Source organism: Chanodichthys erythropterus, chromosome 8, assembly GCF_024489055.1.
Source record: "Chanodichthys erythropterus isolate Z2021 chromosome 8, ASM2448905v1, whole genome shotgun sequence".
NCBI classification, from domain to species: Eukaryota; Metazoa; Chordata; class Actinopteri; order Cypriniformes; family Xenocyprididae; genus Chanodichthys; species Chanodichthys erythropterus.
The window spans coordinates 38,594,027-38,610,775 of NC_090228.1; the positions used below are offsets into that span (position 1 = coordinate 38,594,027).

Consider the following 16,749-nt stretch of genomic DNA (forward strand, 5'->3'; position numbering starts at 1 on the left):
AAAGAACAACTTGTGTCTATATCTGACTTAAATCATTTAAAAACACTTTGACAGGGTGAAATTTTTGTAATAATTTGAATGAAATTTCGGTAACCTTGTTAGTTATTCTGTATTTCAAAGGCAGAGTCCATCCTTTTTTTCAATCAATATGGTCAGCTGATTCAGGGGTTCGAAGCACTTGAATCGCCTCATGCTGACGTCACCTGCTGCTCAAAACAGTGTAAATGAATGAGAACAAACACTATAATGACAACTTTTACAAACCAAATTAATAGCAAATGTTTTTATGACAGTGTAGTATTAAATATATTCTACAAATCAATAAAAAGCAAATGTAAATCATAACAAAAAGTTTGTATGATTTGCATTCTGCAAATCACTCATTGCATTCATAGTTATTTTATTTATTTTTTTGCAAGTTTTGAGGTTGTTTTTTTTGTAAATCAGGTGATTTAAGTTCATTAACTCTCACTCTGACTCTCACCAGTGCACTGAACTACTGAACTAGAGCTGATAGAGACGCAGCCAGATATTTACTTTGGATTCATTTTTCTTTCTGTTAATTATTCTCTTCTTAAACAGGACAAACACACAGAAAAACTCCTGGTGAAGCGACTGAGATCCACTATTATAATGATGGCGTTTATTAAAGTGGAGAGTGAAGACATAAAGATTGAGTTTATTAAAGAGGAGAGCGAAGATGTGAAGATTGAAAAAGAATTCAGAGTGAAACAAGAAGAAACTGATGAACAAACAGGTTGGTTTAATTCTCAAAGCTTCTTATTAAAATGTCCAATGGTGAAAATGAACAAAAGTTCTGGCACTGGCTGGAAAAAAAAGTTACTAAAAAAGTACTGGCAGGGAAAGAGTTAAAATTTAATATGATTGTTTAAAACAATTCAATCTTATTCAGTAATGTCAGGCATTGCCGATTGAGCTGAAGCTGAAGAATGGATGAACACCAGTAAACTGAAGCGCTTTGGAAAAACTCGACCAAACACATCTTAGATGAGATTATTCGGATATATACAACAAAAGCATCATATCTTACAGAAAAGGATGTGAATGGAAAAGTGAACTCAACATTAGTAGTCAGAATGTGCAGCTCTTATTAGATGAGCTCTTCCAGTAATGCTATAAATATGGGCAGTGTTTTCACACTGAGTCCACTTTGAACTGAACTGAGACCCCTTGAAGTGGAGCAAGAGCTGAACCCTGATGGAGAACTCGGATCCTTTTTGGTCCACTTAAATAGTAATGTGGTCTCAGATCTCTTTGTGTTCATACTGTTGCTTTTTGGATCAAGTCCAGTTCATTATTTTATGGCTGAAACTATAGCCTCAAATTTGATTCCATTCACTTGCATTGTATTTGCCAAACTGTAACCAAGAATTTTATTTTTAAAGGATAGTTTTATTTATTTATTATTATTTTATAAAACAATGTTGCTACAAATGCTGTTGATTGAGCTTAACTTTGAACATGGAATATAAAATATAAAAAACATCTTTTGTATGTTTTTTGCATAAAAATATGCATTTTATTACAGTACTGAATCCATATTCTTGCACTATATCACAAATAAATCATGTTTAATTGGAATTTTCTTTGAATCATGTTTATTTATTGCATAGCCAATGATGCCAAAAAATTCTACTTTGCTAAAAATACATAAATGTGTTAGACACAGATGCCTGCATAATGCCACTGATTCCATAGTTTACATTTTAATTGTTTTAAATTATTAGTTATTACTATGTATGTTTTTACAATATAATAATTAAATGTTATTGCCTTTTGTGTTGTAATATTCTTTTGATTTAAAATATTTCAAAATGCCAGTGCTTCCATTCATTCGAAATATTAAAAAGTGCATATCCAGTAATGCAGTTTATTTAAATCTACTGGTGAAATCAGGCATTATGAGAACTAGCATTCATGCCATACACTATTAAACACATTAAGTATTACATGCAGTAATTTATTAAATCATTAAATAAGCATCTTGCATGCTTAACATGGAAATATAAAGAAGACGGTGATGCATCTCTCAATATCTATGTTGGACTTGGCAGTATTTGCTGTGAGTATTTTTCGAAACATTGTAATCAAAGGTAGCTTTAATCGTAATAATAATTTTTTTTGTTTTTGAAATCAGTAACTGTTTCATTCGTAATTGCTAATCAGAAAGTCAAGGCTTTTGATTTAATTCGGTGGGGTGTTGGCTGATAGGCAGCTGCTTTCAAACTCTCATCTAGGTAGTCCTGATTTTCAGAAAGCGTCCAATCTGTCCTTGAAAAAGGAGTTTGCGGATGTTGATTTGTGGTCACTGTGCCCTGTCCACCCGAAATTTTTGGAGGTCAGCCAGTGCCCTCCAGAAACAGGGTTGATCACCCTTGCCATAGAAGATGTAACAAATAGTGGACTGAGATCAGTCTATAATTAACCAGATCTTCTGGGTCAAACTAGGCTTTTTAAAAAAAGTGTTTAGCTCCCATGTTTTAAAAATTTTGCGATATTGAGAAGCCTTAGTTTTTGTTCGTCGACTGACTAAGTTTTCTCAGTGTGTTCTGCACCGTCAGCTGAAGTTGGTCTTTGTCGGCTTTTTCGGGCGATTTGACATGTCGGAACTTGTCGGGCCATCGTGATCATTTTGAATGGCTGTTCAGCTACTGCCATCTGCTGGTACGGAAAGGCATTTCATCTTACGCAGGTGCAGAACGGACGTGCTACTTGGCCGTTGAGCGTCAGTTTGGTGTGTCAGGCCAACGTTGGACCCAGACGCTGCCGATGTGAGCCAACCCCGCAGTCTGATTTCGTCGCAACTAGTTCATCGGCATTGGCTTGGTGTGTTCCTGCCTTTATGTAACACCTCTTTCAGTAGCTTAGTGGGTATAGGATCTAATTATAAGTGGGTTTTTATGCTTTACGTGTCAAATGTTTTGATGTCTGTTGCTTTGTGCCATTGAAGTGGGGTTAACTTTTATTTATTTATTTTAATTCTTTGTCTTATTTTTAGACCTGATGGCACTTAAAGAGGAGACTGAAGTACTAAATGAAATGGAAGAGAAAGATCAACATAAACGTCATCATGGTCTCATAACTGGGGAAAATACTTCCTCACAAAAAATAGTTCAGAAGACAGGAACTAGAAGTCACTTCATTTGCCAACAGTGTGGAAAGAGTTTCAACAGAAAAGGAAACCTTAAAGACCACATGAGAATTCACACTGGAGAGAAATGTTTCACCTGCCATCAGTGTGAAATAAGTTTCACTCTGAAAAAAAACCTTAACAGGCACATGAAAATTCACACTGGAGAGAAACCTTACACATGCCCTCAGTGTGGAAAGGGTTTTGATCAGCGTGTAAACCTTAAAGTCCACATGAAAGATCACACTGGAGAGAAACCCTACATGTGCACTCAGTGTGGAAAGAGTTTCTTTCAAAAAGGACACTTTAAAGAACACCTGAGAATTCACACTGGAGAGAGCCATTTCATCTGCCAACAGTGTGGAAAGAGTTTCACTCAGAAAGGAAGCCTTAACAGGCATATGAGAATTCACATTGGAGAGAAGCCTTTCACATGCCTTCAGTGTGGAAAGAGATTCACTCAACATGGAAACCTTGAAGTCCACATGGTAGTTCACACTGGAGAGAAGCTTTACACTTGCCAAAAGTGTGAAAAAAGTTTCAACCGAAAAGGAAACCTTAATGCTCACATGAGAATTCACACTACAGAGAGCCTTTTCACCTGCCAACAGTGTGGAAAAGGTTTCACTCTGAAAGGAAGCCTTAAAAAGCACATGAGCATTCACACTAGAGAAGAGCTTTATACATGCCCTCAGTGTGGAAAGAGTTTCAATGAAAAAGGACACTTTAAAGTCCACTTGAGAATTCACTCTGGAGAGAAACCCTTTATGTGCCTTCAGTGTGGAAAGAGTTGCAATGAAAAAGGACACTTTGAAGACCACATGAAAATTCACACTGTAGAGAAGTCTTTCACCTGCAAACAATGTGGAATAAGTTTCAATCATAAAGGAAACCTTGACAGGCACATGAGAATTCACTCTGGAGAGAAACCGTTTAAATGTGGTCACTGTGAAGAGACTTTCAGATATAAAGTAACCCTCAAGTACCACATCAGGGTTCATTTATGAGAGTGCTGTTTTATATGTCAGTGTGGAATGAGTTTCACAGACAAGTTTCGTCTAAGGAATCATGTAATAACTCACACCAGAGAGTGGCCTTTCATGTGCCATCACACTGGAAAGACTTGCAGAAATAAAGCAACCTTGAGGTTCACATAAGCTCCCAAGTGGCATTTAGATGAACATGTAAAAATGTTCTGCACATTTCTTTCAATAACAAAATAAACCCAATGAAACAAAAAGTATTTGTGAAAGCATCTGATCATAGTGATTACAGGTGGGAATCTTTTGGTACCTCATGATATCTGATTTTATTTATGCATAGATTTGATTGTAGTTTACTGTTTTGTGTTACTTTTCTTATCTTGAAAAAAATCTCACTGAATTAATGTGAAACCTTTAAATTTATTTTTCTTCCCATTTTAGTTAACCCAGTATTATTAAACTAATGCCATTTAAAGGATTAGTCCACTTTTAAATAAACTTTTCTTGATAATTTACTCCCCATGTCATCCAAGATGTCCATGTCTTTCTTTCTTCAGTCGAAAAGAAATTAAAGTTTTTGATGAAAACATTCCAGGATTATTCTCCATATAGTAGACTTCAATGGGCACCAAATGGTTGAAGGTCAAAATTCGTTTCACTGCAGCTTCAAATTGTTCAACACGATCCCAGATGAGAAATAAGGGTCTTATCTAGTGAAACCATTGCTCATTTTCTGAAAAAAAATTGAAAATTATAAGTTTTAACCTTAAATGCTCATCTTGAACTAGCTCTCTTCTTCTTCTCCTCTATTAGAATTCCAGCAGTGTAGATGCTGCTAAGCGTATTACTGTCCTCCACAGGTCAAAGTTTGAAAAAGAAAATGAGTGATGGTTTCTCTGGATAAGACCCTTATTTCTCATCTGGGATTGTGTAGAACAATTTGAAGCTGCAGTGAAACTAATTTTGACCTTCAACTGTTTGGTGCCCATTGAAGTCCACTATAAGGAGAAAAATCCTGAACTTTAAATTCTTTTCGACTGAAGAAAGAAAGACATGGACATCTTGGATGAGATGAGGGTGAGTAAATTATCAGGAAAAGTTTATTTAAAAGTGGACTAATCCTTTAAGTTTACTGTGATCATTATAAACATGACTGGCAGTCTTCTGTAATAAAGGCAGCTCTAAGACAAATAGATAAAACAAATAAAATTCCTTGATACAAAAATAAAAGCTTTTGCAGCACACTCAACTCAAGCACAGCATTGAGTCCTTTTCATGGCTTATTGTGATTAATAACACTAACATATTAATAACTTTAAGTAGTACAGAAGTTCTACTCTGTAAGCTCTGTAATTCAGCACTGCAGTAAAGTCATGTTCCATTTATATTTATATAGCAGTTTATACTAGAACCACTTCTGATCATAAAATCAAAACAGACTCATGATTTTGTGACATACTTTTATTTATTCACATACAGAAGTTCTATATTTTATTTTACCATTGATATCAGCAAATTCATATCTCACAAGTGATTAAATGTTAAAATGTAGTATGTAATAACAGATATCAGCAAATTATTTATCAGAAAATTATTATTTATTTGACTTGGGCAAGTTAGCCCCTTTCTGTAAATCTGTAGTGAAAAATCTTGGTGTCTAATTTGATAGTTCTTTGAAATATGATAAACAGATCAATTCAGTGGTCAAATGTTCTATTTAAGATCCATAGCAAAGGTTAAACCATTTTTGTCCTCCAGTGATTTTGAAAGGATTATTCATGCTTTAATTTCTGTAAGACTAGATTATTGTAACTCAGTGTATATGGCTGTTAACCAAGTATTGTTAAACCGTCTTCAACTGGTTCAGAATGCGGCTATTAGACTTTTAACAGGCAGTCATAAAAACTGCATGTAATGCCAGTTTTAGCCTCACTTCATTGGTTGCCCGTGCAGTACAGAATAGATTTTAAATGATTGATTATTGTATATAAAGCATTGCATAACTTGGCCCCACCATATTTAGTCTGAGTGCTTTGAACCATATATTTCCATATTTTCATACATTTTATTAAGTAGACATCCGTTTCAGAAGTAGTATGGGCAGTTTGGCAGTATTTGATTTGAATTCAATGTCTAATAAACACATAATTAGAACATGTATGTGCATTATAGCTCGTCTCTGCATCACAAATGGTGAATCTATCATTTTTTCTTTATATTTCAAACCTTTTTTCCTCAAAAAAAAAAAAAAAAGAAAGATTGGATATTATATTTTGATCTCTTGGCATGAAAACTAATTGGTTTTCACATTTGGTGACTGAAAGAATATTTTCACCGCAAAAGTTTTTCTTACTTAGTATTTTTTGTCTTATTTCTAGTCCAAATATCTAAAAATTCTTGAATCAAGAAGCATTTACTAGATAAGTAAAATTCATATTTTTAAATTTATATTTATATATTTTTTAATATTTTATTTATATCTTGTTTTCTTAAAAAAAAATAAATAAGTGATAAAATTATCTGCCACCGGGGTAAGAAAAAAAATCTTATTCAAATGGAAAACAAGATTATTTTTCTTACCAGATTGGTGGATAATTTTGCTTGTTTTAAGAAAGATCTCTAGTGTTTGCCTTCTCACAATAACGTATAAAATTAAATAAATAAACTTTGCATGCCGTAGTTTACACAGGACTAGCGGGAAATGTGCATTGATACACCTTTATTCTACATGTCATGTTGTTATTTTGATAGGTGAACTGTCTTTGTAGTGTTAAGAGAGGGAAAGCTATGGGTGATTTTTTTTTTTTTTTCACTTCAGCTGGGTGTGTTCTTAAACAGTAACATTAGAGAAAGACAGTCTTTTCAGCTTGCCACTATAAATCGCTATTTTTCTGCACTAAACAAGCAAAATTTGCCAAGATATTTTCAGAGATGATGATGTTATAGCATAATAATTTAATGAAAACCCAATTTTGACCAAAAAAGACATACAACCTATTATTTGACTTTCCTGAAAATGTTCCATCATGACATCCAATGGGTTTTCCCAGATCGCATAACATTTTAGGACCCATTACTTGCGAATAACTGTAAGTTTTGGTGCAAGGGAAGCATGGTCCTTTGAAAAGACAAGCTCAAGCTGTATATAATTTTATAAAAATTTTACATTCCATTCTCCTAAATTGCACTATAATTAAACGTATTAATCAACGGTACAGCACTTTTATTTGGAACCGGAAGAATGCAAGACTGAAATTAACTCAGATGCAACTTTCCAGACATAAAGGAGGTTTGGCATTTCCAGATATTAGATTCAGTTTGCTTAGACACTGAATCACTCAACTTAGGCAGTGGTTTACCTATATCATTAGCCTGTCTTCTGCTTTTAGATGTTAAAAAAATTCTGGTCTAGGGCAGAACAGGATTGTTAGTAACACATTATGAATGTTAAAGTTAATCAGGAGATGGGAAGGAAAAGCCAAAACTCTGTCGCCTATTACTCCAATACAAGAAAATTTTGATTTTCAGCCTGGAATAATGGTGTGGCAAACAGGACGAGGCTGAGGGCCGTGAGAACGGAGTGAAGCTGATGGCGTGATTGGTAATGAGCGTCACCTGTGCACCACACATGTCTCGTATCTCAAGGTGGAGCTTTGGAAGCATAAAGGGAGGAGCGACAACAGTGACGAATGAGAAAGAACTAGGCCTTGGGGTAGAAAGCATTATGTTATGTGACATACCTGGGTATGTTTAAGAGCAAGTAAGCGGATAACCTCAACTTTCGGTTCCAAAAACAGAGGTAACTTTCAGGGTATGCAAGTAGCCATAGCAACATAGCAGGTTATATATATATATATATATATATATATATATATATATATATATATATATATATATGTGTGTGTGCATAAAGTAGGTTGTGTAAATCACCATTTAACAAAAGAATGAATGAAATAGAATGGCGCGCTTTTTCTTGGCATCTGTTTCCATGGTGAATCATCGATTCGGCGTTCGGTTGAGAATGTCTTGTGTGTTAACCGGGAACATACTCTGGGTTGGCTGAACTTACTCCCGAACGATTTTTCCGGAACCAGCAAACCTCAAGTAAGCAAGGTTTGGGTTAATAAACCCAGAGTTCAGGATATATGTGACGGTAAGTTAACCTTGCTTTCGGGAATACCCCCCAGGACTTTACTTTATGCTTTGTTTATGTTTGTGCGGTTAAGATTATTTGAAGGCGGACACGCTAACATCACTTTTGAGCAGCAGCACACAGTTTGGGAGGCACTCTGCTATTATTTTCTTTAAAGCTGCAGTCCGCAACTTTTTTTGTGTTAAAAATTTACAAAAATTATATAATGAGAATATACAACATGAATCCATTTTGCAAACCGTGTTTTTGTCTTATCCTGAATCATTATGGTACGCTTATAATAAGTGTTTATATTCGGACTATTTTAGACCGGACTGGTAGGACCCGCCGCAGAGTATCACAGTAACTGCGTGACTCGCCATAGACATACACAGAGAAAAGTAGCTCTGGCTAGAATGTTCCTCCGCAAGATGCGTGCAGTTCTGTTTATCAACCACTAGAGGGCCAAAAATCGCAGACAGCAGCTTTAATTCTGACACTCTTACTGAAGGTTTTGATATACTCAGACCGGAGAACTCAAAAGAGGAGAACATTTTAACATGTAAACAAAGCATTCTGGTGCACTCTGACAAGAAAATAAATGAAAAAGACAACATTTGCTTCAAGTAAAAACAAAAAAAATATTGACACTAGGGCTAGGCATTGCCACAAATTTCACAATTAGATTACATTTGGATTCAGAAGCTTGTGATTAATTTGGGGCCTATTAGGTACTGTACAGGAAAAACATCTCTCAACTATAGCTATTGCTATAGAGGGAACCACAGTTGGTACATCATTATAATATTAAATGTTAAAATTAATTGATTCGTAAGCTACTTACTATCACACTAGGTGGCTGTAGCAAAGCACACAACAGAGATATCTTCTGAAGACTTTTAATAGAATAATTCCAACAATAAACTGCAGAAACATCAAGGAGAAACATACCACGCTGTTGGCAAGTGATAATGGTTTTTATACTTGCCACTTTATGTCTATGGAGAGTCCCTACAAGTATAGTGAACCAGGTGTGTGTATGTGTGTGTGTTCAAGAGAATATTAAGAACTGCCAATGAAAGAGTGTGAGATTTTGTCTAATAGGCAAAACTGTAAAGTTTGGGTGCAGAAACCATACCTGATATTACAATATTAATATGCAAATAACTACAAATGTGGTTCACAATACATTTTTTAGTGGTGTATTCACACCAGTCTTGTTTGGTTTGATTGAATCGAACTCGTTTGTTTCCCCGCTTGGGCAGGTGTGAATACAGCAACTGGGGTGCAGACCAAATCATAAAATACTCACAAAATATTCAAACCAAAATAATACAAAATTCTGAAAAACAAAAACGGAATAATATTTCAGTCATTACTAGTGGGTTACCATGATCTTCACTTTGGAATTAATTATACATTATGCATTTTTCATTTTCATTATGAACCTGTATATAGTAGTTCTCTGGGAGGTATGAAAATACTGATTAGCTAATAGTGAACTACCACCTTCACATGACAGATATAGAAAGAAAATACTGACATTATTCACCACATTATTTATCCTACTGATCTAAACTTCTATCCGTCACTCCTTTCCTCTTTCTCTACAAATGTCTCCAATGCCAAAACTACATACAATACACAATAAAATTAACAATTCGACTGATTCCTGCACACTTTTCAAAACCTTCTCTTCTCTTCTTTGCCCTCCTCCCCTCCCTCCCACATCAGCTCTTACAGCTGATGACTTTGCCACATTCTTCACACATAAAATAACAACCATCAGCAGCCAATTCTCCACACCACATACTGATAACAACATCTTAATGGAAAACACACAAATTCTCCCCTCCTTCTCTATGCTCTCTGAGGCAGATGTTTCCAAAACCTCCTTTCCAATCACCCTACTACCTGTCTGCTAGACCCTATCCCCATTCATCTTGCTCAGGCCATCTCCTCCTCAATTGTACCTGCGCTCACTCACATTATCAATTCTTCCCTTCACACTGGAACATTTCCCACAGCTTTTAAGCAGGCTAGGATTACCCCACTGCTTAAAAAACCCACTCTGAATCCAGCACTTTCAGAAAACTACAGACCAGTATCTCTTCTTCCTTTCATTTGTGGTAGATTTTCCAAGACGCACCTGACTTAAGTTACCTTCCTGGGGCGTCTCCTAATCAACACTCAATAAATTTCCTGATCTTTCGGAGCATCTCCTAATCGTCACTCAATAATACCTGGGAGCATCTCCAAATTGACACTCAATAACATATATGATCTTTCGGAGCGTCTCCTAATCGACACTCAATAATATTTTGGGTCAACGTCTTGACCCCCTTCAACCTCGTTCCCTAACCTGACTTGCTGCACAGCAATAACCAGAAACTCCAGTTGTTGCTCTACAAAGATTTAATCACGGCCGGGAGAGTTCTCATCAACCAGAGAATCTCTCTCCGAACAAAGGAATACAACAGGTTTTATAGGATTTCAGGTACACTTCACAGTCAGTATGGCATGATCTATTACTCATTATCATCAGTCTCAATACGATTGGTTTAGATTTAAGAAAAACTTCTCAGTTTCTCTGTCCCGCATAAATTTAGATTAGAACAACTGAATCACAAGATCATCAAAAAATGTCTCAGGGTTAATAATGCAGATTACTCAATAGGTTAAAACAATTTCTCAAAGACTATTTTTTATTCTTAGAAGGATGCTGTCTAGCCAGCACAGCAGAATTTTTCCTGCTCTCAGTCACTGAAGCCCTGAGATTGGCACGAGCAACTTCAAAATCATCAGTACTCATCTTGCTGGATCTGTCTGCTGCTTTTGACAAATTTAACCACCAGATCCTCCTGTCAGCCCTCATGTTGAAGGGCATCTCGGGAACCGCACTCCAGTGGTTCAAGTCTTACCTCTCAGGTAGGTCCTTCAGGATATCTTGGAGAGGTGAGGTGTCCAAGTCACATCATCTTGCTACTGGGGTACCTCAGGGCTCCGTGCTTGGACCACTTCTCTTCTCCATCTACATGTCATCACTAGGATCTGTCATTCAGGAACATGGTTTTTCCTATCACTGTTATGCTGATGACACACAACTCTACCTCTCATTCCAACCAGATGATCCGACGGTTGCTGGTCGCATCGCAGCCTGCCTGACGGATCACCACCTTCAACTCAACCTTCCAAAAATGGAACTGCTTCTGGTTGGTACCTTCCCAACACTTCATCACAACCTTTCAATTGGGTCGTCAACCATTACTGCTTCCAGGACAGCCAGGAACCTTGGAGTGGTGATGGATGATTGTTTAATCATCCGGCCCAGTCCTGCAGATTTGCCTTGTACAACATTAGGAAGATTAGACCCTTCCTATCGGAGCATTCCACACAAATTCTTGTCCAAGCTCTTGTTCTATCCAGACTGGACTATTGAATTGCTCTCTTGGCAGGCCTTCCAGCATGCACTGTCAAGCCTCTGCTACTGATCCAGAATGCTGCAGCAAGACTGGTCTTTAACGAACCGAAGAGAGGGCAAGTCACACCTCTCTTCATCAGTCTGCATTGGCTGCCAGTAGCTGCTCGCATCCAATTCAAGGCTCTAAAGTTTGTCTACAGAATAACCACTGGCTCTGCACCACTATACCTGAACTCACTACTTCAAACTTATGCGCCTTCCAGAAGCTTGCGTTCTGCAAGTGAACGGCGCCTTGTGGTGCCATCCCAAAGGGTCACAAAATCACTCTCACCGACCTTTTCTGGGTCTGTTCCTGGCTGGTGGAATGACCTGCCACGCTCTATCCGAACAGCTGAGTCCTTAGCCATTTTCAGAAAACTGCGACATATCTTTTTCGTCAACACTTGACCCAGTAATAGTAGCACTTTTTATTTATATTAGTTACACGATGTAACTACAGAAGAGTCAAGTTTTAAATAGGAAAAATATCAAAACTCTTTGGTCATTTTTGAGTGAGATGCTAATGGTCTAATCAGATTCAATGAACTATGCTAAGCTATGCTAAAAGTGGTACCGCCAGACCCGGAGATCGGTTGAAAGGTTCAAAATTTGTAAAACTCAACTGTTTAACTCTAGGGGAATTGGAAAATGAGCCTATTTTCAAAAAAAAAAGTGGAGTGTTCCTTTAAAGTAAACTGTATTCGATTCGAATAATTGTGCTCATATTTTCACTGATCAAGAGTACACACATTTATTCTAACATGCTATTTCACTGACAGAAGTTCAGCTGTAGTATTAATGTAATGAAGAGAAAATAAGAGACTCTACAACATCTCATTGTTACTGATTCATCATGAGCTCAAAGCATTATGGGTAGAATCTATTCTGATTCATCAACACAGTTTCACTGATCCATAATCAACATAAAACCCAGGATAGAGCGGTTGAGTGAATGTGGTCTGGACTGTGTGGATGAGGCTCATTGTGTCTCCAGAGACGCTGTAGAAGGACAGAGTTCCTGCACTGTGATCCACATACACTCCTATTCTTCTGCTGGTGGACTTTACAGTGAGTTTCGTCTCTATGTAATTGTGCCAGAATGAGTAATTGGAGGAAGAGCAGATCAAACTCCAAGACTGATAATTACACCCAAACAAACACTCTTTACGCTCACCCTTCCTCCTGATGCTCTTATATGACACTGATATACACACACATCCACTCCTCTCAATCTCCCAGTAACAGCGTCCACACACACTCTCTCTACACAACACCTGAGGCCACTGATCAAATCTGTCTGGATGATCAGGATATGACTGTGCTGCTTCAGTGTAAGTAATCACTCTGTTCTCTGACAGACGGAGGCGTTTATTCACTGTGTTCAGATCCAGGTTGAGCTGATGGGAATCTGATGAAGATAAAACACATCACAATCAGGAATTTTGAATCTGGGGCCGTATTCACAAAACATTTTATCTTACCACTAAGAGTTCTCCTAAATAGCAGTAAAAGTTCTTAGCTAAGAGTTTTCTCTTAAAACCTATTGACAAAGCTGCTGAGACCAACTTTTACTAAGGAATAGACTGAAGTCTTAAGCTAAGAGTAAGGGCGGAGTTGACCTCGTTGCTATGGAGTAAACACACAGTGATTGGCTGATGGGGGAAGAGTCAGAGATTTAATCATAGAAATATTGTAGAATCTGGTGTCATGTTTCCATATTAAAATAAAGGTTTTAAAATACAAATGCCCTATTCAAATAAATATTTTTTAATAAAAAATGTTGCCATAGTCAAAATAAAATGTTGCCATATTGTTGCCATAAAGGTTTTAAAATGTAGGCTAAGTGTCACTAATTAAACTAGTATATACAGTTGATTGTCCACCTCTTGGATGTGTTCATCTCAAGAGAATGCAGATTTCAAGTGACAAATTAAGTTTTGGAGGAACACATTCAAACGGTCTTTCTAATCAGCTCGAGAAGAGGAATATATACACAGACGAGAGCCGGCTCGCCTATAGTTACTTTGACGGTTTTCTGCATCCCTCCGCCAACCCGCTCCTCACTCGGCTGGGGATACGGAGATAACTTTGGGTTTGGGCTAAATTCCAAGCTCAGGGCCCTTGATCCCCTTGGACAGCACACCAAATACGCTTATTATATATATTTATATATAAGTGTGAACTCATGAAAACCACTAGCACAGGTAATCAGACAATATTTATTTATTTGTTTGTTAAAGATTTATTTTTGGTGTCTCGTTGTAGATTCAAATCTATAAATCAAAATGTGTTGCATTTATGAAGAAAAGGTTCAGCACCCAAGGCTCTATCACTATTGCCTCAATGGTGTACAGTGTCTTTGGGTGGATTAGGACTGTTTGTGATTTGGTCTTAATGACTTAGGAGTCCTTTTGACTACTCCAAACATTTCACAGATTTAGGAGCTAGTTTTAGCGCTAAAATGCTTTATGAAATACTCTTAGAGCAAAAATGTAGGACTCCTAAAATTAGGACTGACACGCCCATTATTTTTAAGAGTTTCTCCTAAATCGGCAAGTTAGGAGCTACTTTTAGCCTTAAGATGTTTGGTGAATACGGCCCCTGAACTTTTAATGTTTCTGAACTCTTCATGTTCAATATATCATCAGTGTCTCAGTACAGTTTACCAGATATCCTGTGAAAATCATCATTTACATCAGTGTTTTTTGGGCCGGTCTAATCAGTCTTCCCTGAATATTAATGTTGGTTAATATTCTGTGTTTATCATAATTTAAAGGCCTATTATTATATTTAGAGACTTGTTACAAAATCCTGTTTAGGATAAATCCATAGTGGAAGTATTCAGTTTCTTACTTTCCTGAAACTCTTCAAGAGCTTTTTTTCACCTTTGATTTTACTTCTAATATTGTCTGTTTAATATCTAATATTGAATGTTTTTAAATGGCTTTCAGTGAAAAATAATCATATTTATTCATTAGTTTTAGAAGATTTCCTGTTGAAGAATATATTGAATGCCCAGTTTAGTGCTGTCCTGATTTACATCTTTGTTAAAGTCACAAGTTCATTCAATTTCAAATCTTTTTATTTCATACTTCCAGTGCCAGTATACACTTCTCTATTTATACCTTTAGTGTTCCTTGCGTACCAGCACTTCCAACATGTGTTATATTGTGTCTGAATGCTAAACGCAGAAGTTGTTTTCACTGGAAGTTCAGCAGCTGCGCTACAGAAAGCTGACAGAAACACTGAAGTAAATAGTTGTTAATATGGAAATGATAACTGGCAGGTCAAGCTCTGATGTGAACGGCACATACAACCCATTATAATCAGTGATTCTGTCTACACTGGACACTTTTGGACACAATTGATCTGGGCACTTAGAATATTGTTATAATGTTGCAGACTATTTTCTTTTGCAAGTAATTACAAGTTTCATCTTGTAAATCTTAGGCATTTATGCGCCTTAAAAAATGCCTCCCAAGAACACCGCGACACTCCTCCGATGTTCTCTGAACACCCCTTTGAGGAACATTAATTTACATGATCAACTATAAAACTCTTCTGTCATGTTTTCTTTCTCCTTCTACAGGAAGATCATGAACACACTCAAGAGTTTCTCTGCTTTTTTTCTTAGTGACTTACATTGTAGGAAGTCGTTCCTGGTTCTGGGAACAATGTTGGTGAAAGTGACTGTGGAAATCAACAGACATGAAGAGTGTGATTATCATGTCAAGAGAAAATGATCCTTGCATCTGTTCCTAAGACATTTCTAATATGATCTTCTACATGATATGAGATGATGGAGGATCATTTCTGAGAGCAGATGAATCTCCAGGACTTTACCTCTGTCAGAGATCTTCTTCAGCTCCTCTTTGCAGAAATCCTCCAGTTTGTCTCTCAGCTGAAGGACAGATTCTCTCTCACAGGAGAGAGAACTGAAGGGATCGTCATTTACGTCTGTAGATTCAGGAGGAGCTGAGAGAGACTGGAAACTCTACAGAAAACAGAAATCCAAGAAGTCCACCATATTAACAGCACTTAACAAGAGACACTGCCTGTAAGTAAATTAATTACTGATTATTATTATTATTATTATTGATTTATGCTATTATGTATGTTTATGAAGGTTTACAGGTAGAAATAATCGTTATCATAATACATTATTGTGAAATTCATAGTTCTGTTCATATTATAAAATATTTGTTCTGCTTAAGGTCTCATTAAGCATTTATCTCTCAGTATATAGTTTGTATATTGTGTAAACATTTTGCATGATTATTTCAAGTTGAATAATAATTGGACTCAACATTTTTCATGTTTATTTAATCTTTTTATTTTATTGTTTTACACATTTGACTCAGTAAATCATCTGCAACAACGCCTTCCTTATGTCAAGACTTGTTATTGAGTAATGTTTAGCTTGCTGGGTACGAAGCCAGTACAAAGTTCATACCTGTTTCTCTGTCCTCTGTGCTGCAGCTGATACAGTGTCGTGGTTTTTATGTTCATCCATCGTACACAGCACACATATACACTTCTGATCAGTGCGGCAGAAAACCTCAAGGATCTTGTCGTGTTTCGGGCAGATCAAACTCTCATGTTGTTCAAGGTGATTCTGACAGTAAGAGTTCAGAATCCTGAATCCTGTTTCCTGGTTCTGTGTTTGAGTGACGTGTGTAAAACAGGTGTGTCTGTAAAGCAGCTTTCTCATTCCTGGTCCTGAAGAGCCTCATTAAAAAAAACCAAAAAAAAAACCTCACATTTAAGTGGCATTACAGAGCATGTCATTTAATAGAAAATTACCATGAATTTGAAAAAAGAAAATAAAAAGTAAAGCAAATACAAGAACACTACGTTGTACTAGATAATCATTTTTCTAATAGGTTTACTGCACTCTTAGTATTTGAAAGTACAGAGTTTTTTAGGTGATGGAATGGTAATTTTTGCTGACTCATTAGTAGGTCTATTTACTGGATATTGAGGTGCAGGATGTCTACTGTCCTGTGTGTCTTTGACACAGAGG

At 36.7% G+C, this 16,749-nt stretch overlaps 2 protein-coding genes across 3 annotated transcripts; one reads left to right on the forward strand and one right to left on the reverse strand.

The window, feature by feature from the left end:
- The first annotated feature begins 591 nt into the window (after nucleotides 1-591).
- On the forward strand, nucleotides 592-4,307 carry LOC137024886 (gastrula zinc finger protein XlCGF57.1-like). 2 transcript variants are annotated; one of them, XM_067392830.1, is made up of 3 exons: nucleotides 592-757; nucleotides 3,020-3,845; nucleotides 3,894-4,307. In XM_067392830.1, the coding sequence occupies exons 1-3, from the start codon at nucleotides 634-636 to the stop codon at nucleotides 4,156-4,158; spliced, it is 1,215 nt and encodes a 404-aa protein (XP_067248931.1). In that variant the 5' UTR covers nucleotides 592-633; the 3' UTR covers nucleotides 4,159-4,307. The 2 variants fall into 2 exon arrangements, with proteins under 2 accessions (XP_067248931.1, XP_067248929.1); XM_067392828.1 differs by having other exon boundaries at nucleotides 3,020-4,307.
- Nucleotides 4,308-8,046: 3,739 nt separating this feature from the next.
- On the reverse strand, nucleotides 8,047-16,239 carry LOC137025225 (tripartite motif-containing protein 16-like). Its single transcript, XM_067393250.1, has 4 exons — nucleotides 16,180-16,239; nucleotides 15,570-15,720; nucleotides 15,369-15,416; nucleotides 8,047-13,134 (listed from the first exon to the last, which is right to left on the reverse strand). Exons 1-4 carry the CDS (start codon nucleotides 16,237-16,239, stop codon nucleotides 12,620-12,622), a joined length of 774 nt encoding a protein of 257 aa, XP_067249351.1. The 3' UTR covers nucleotides 8,047-12,619.
- Nucleotides 16,240-16,749: the final 510 nt, after the last annotated feature.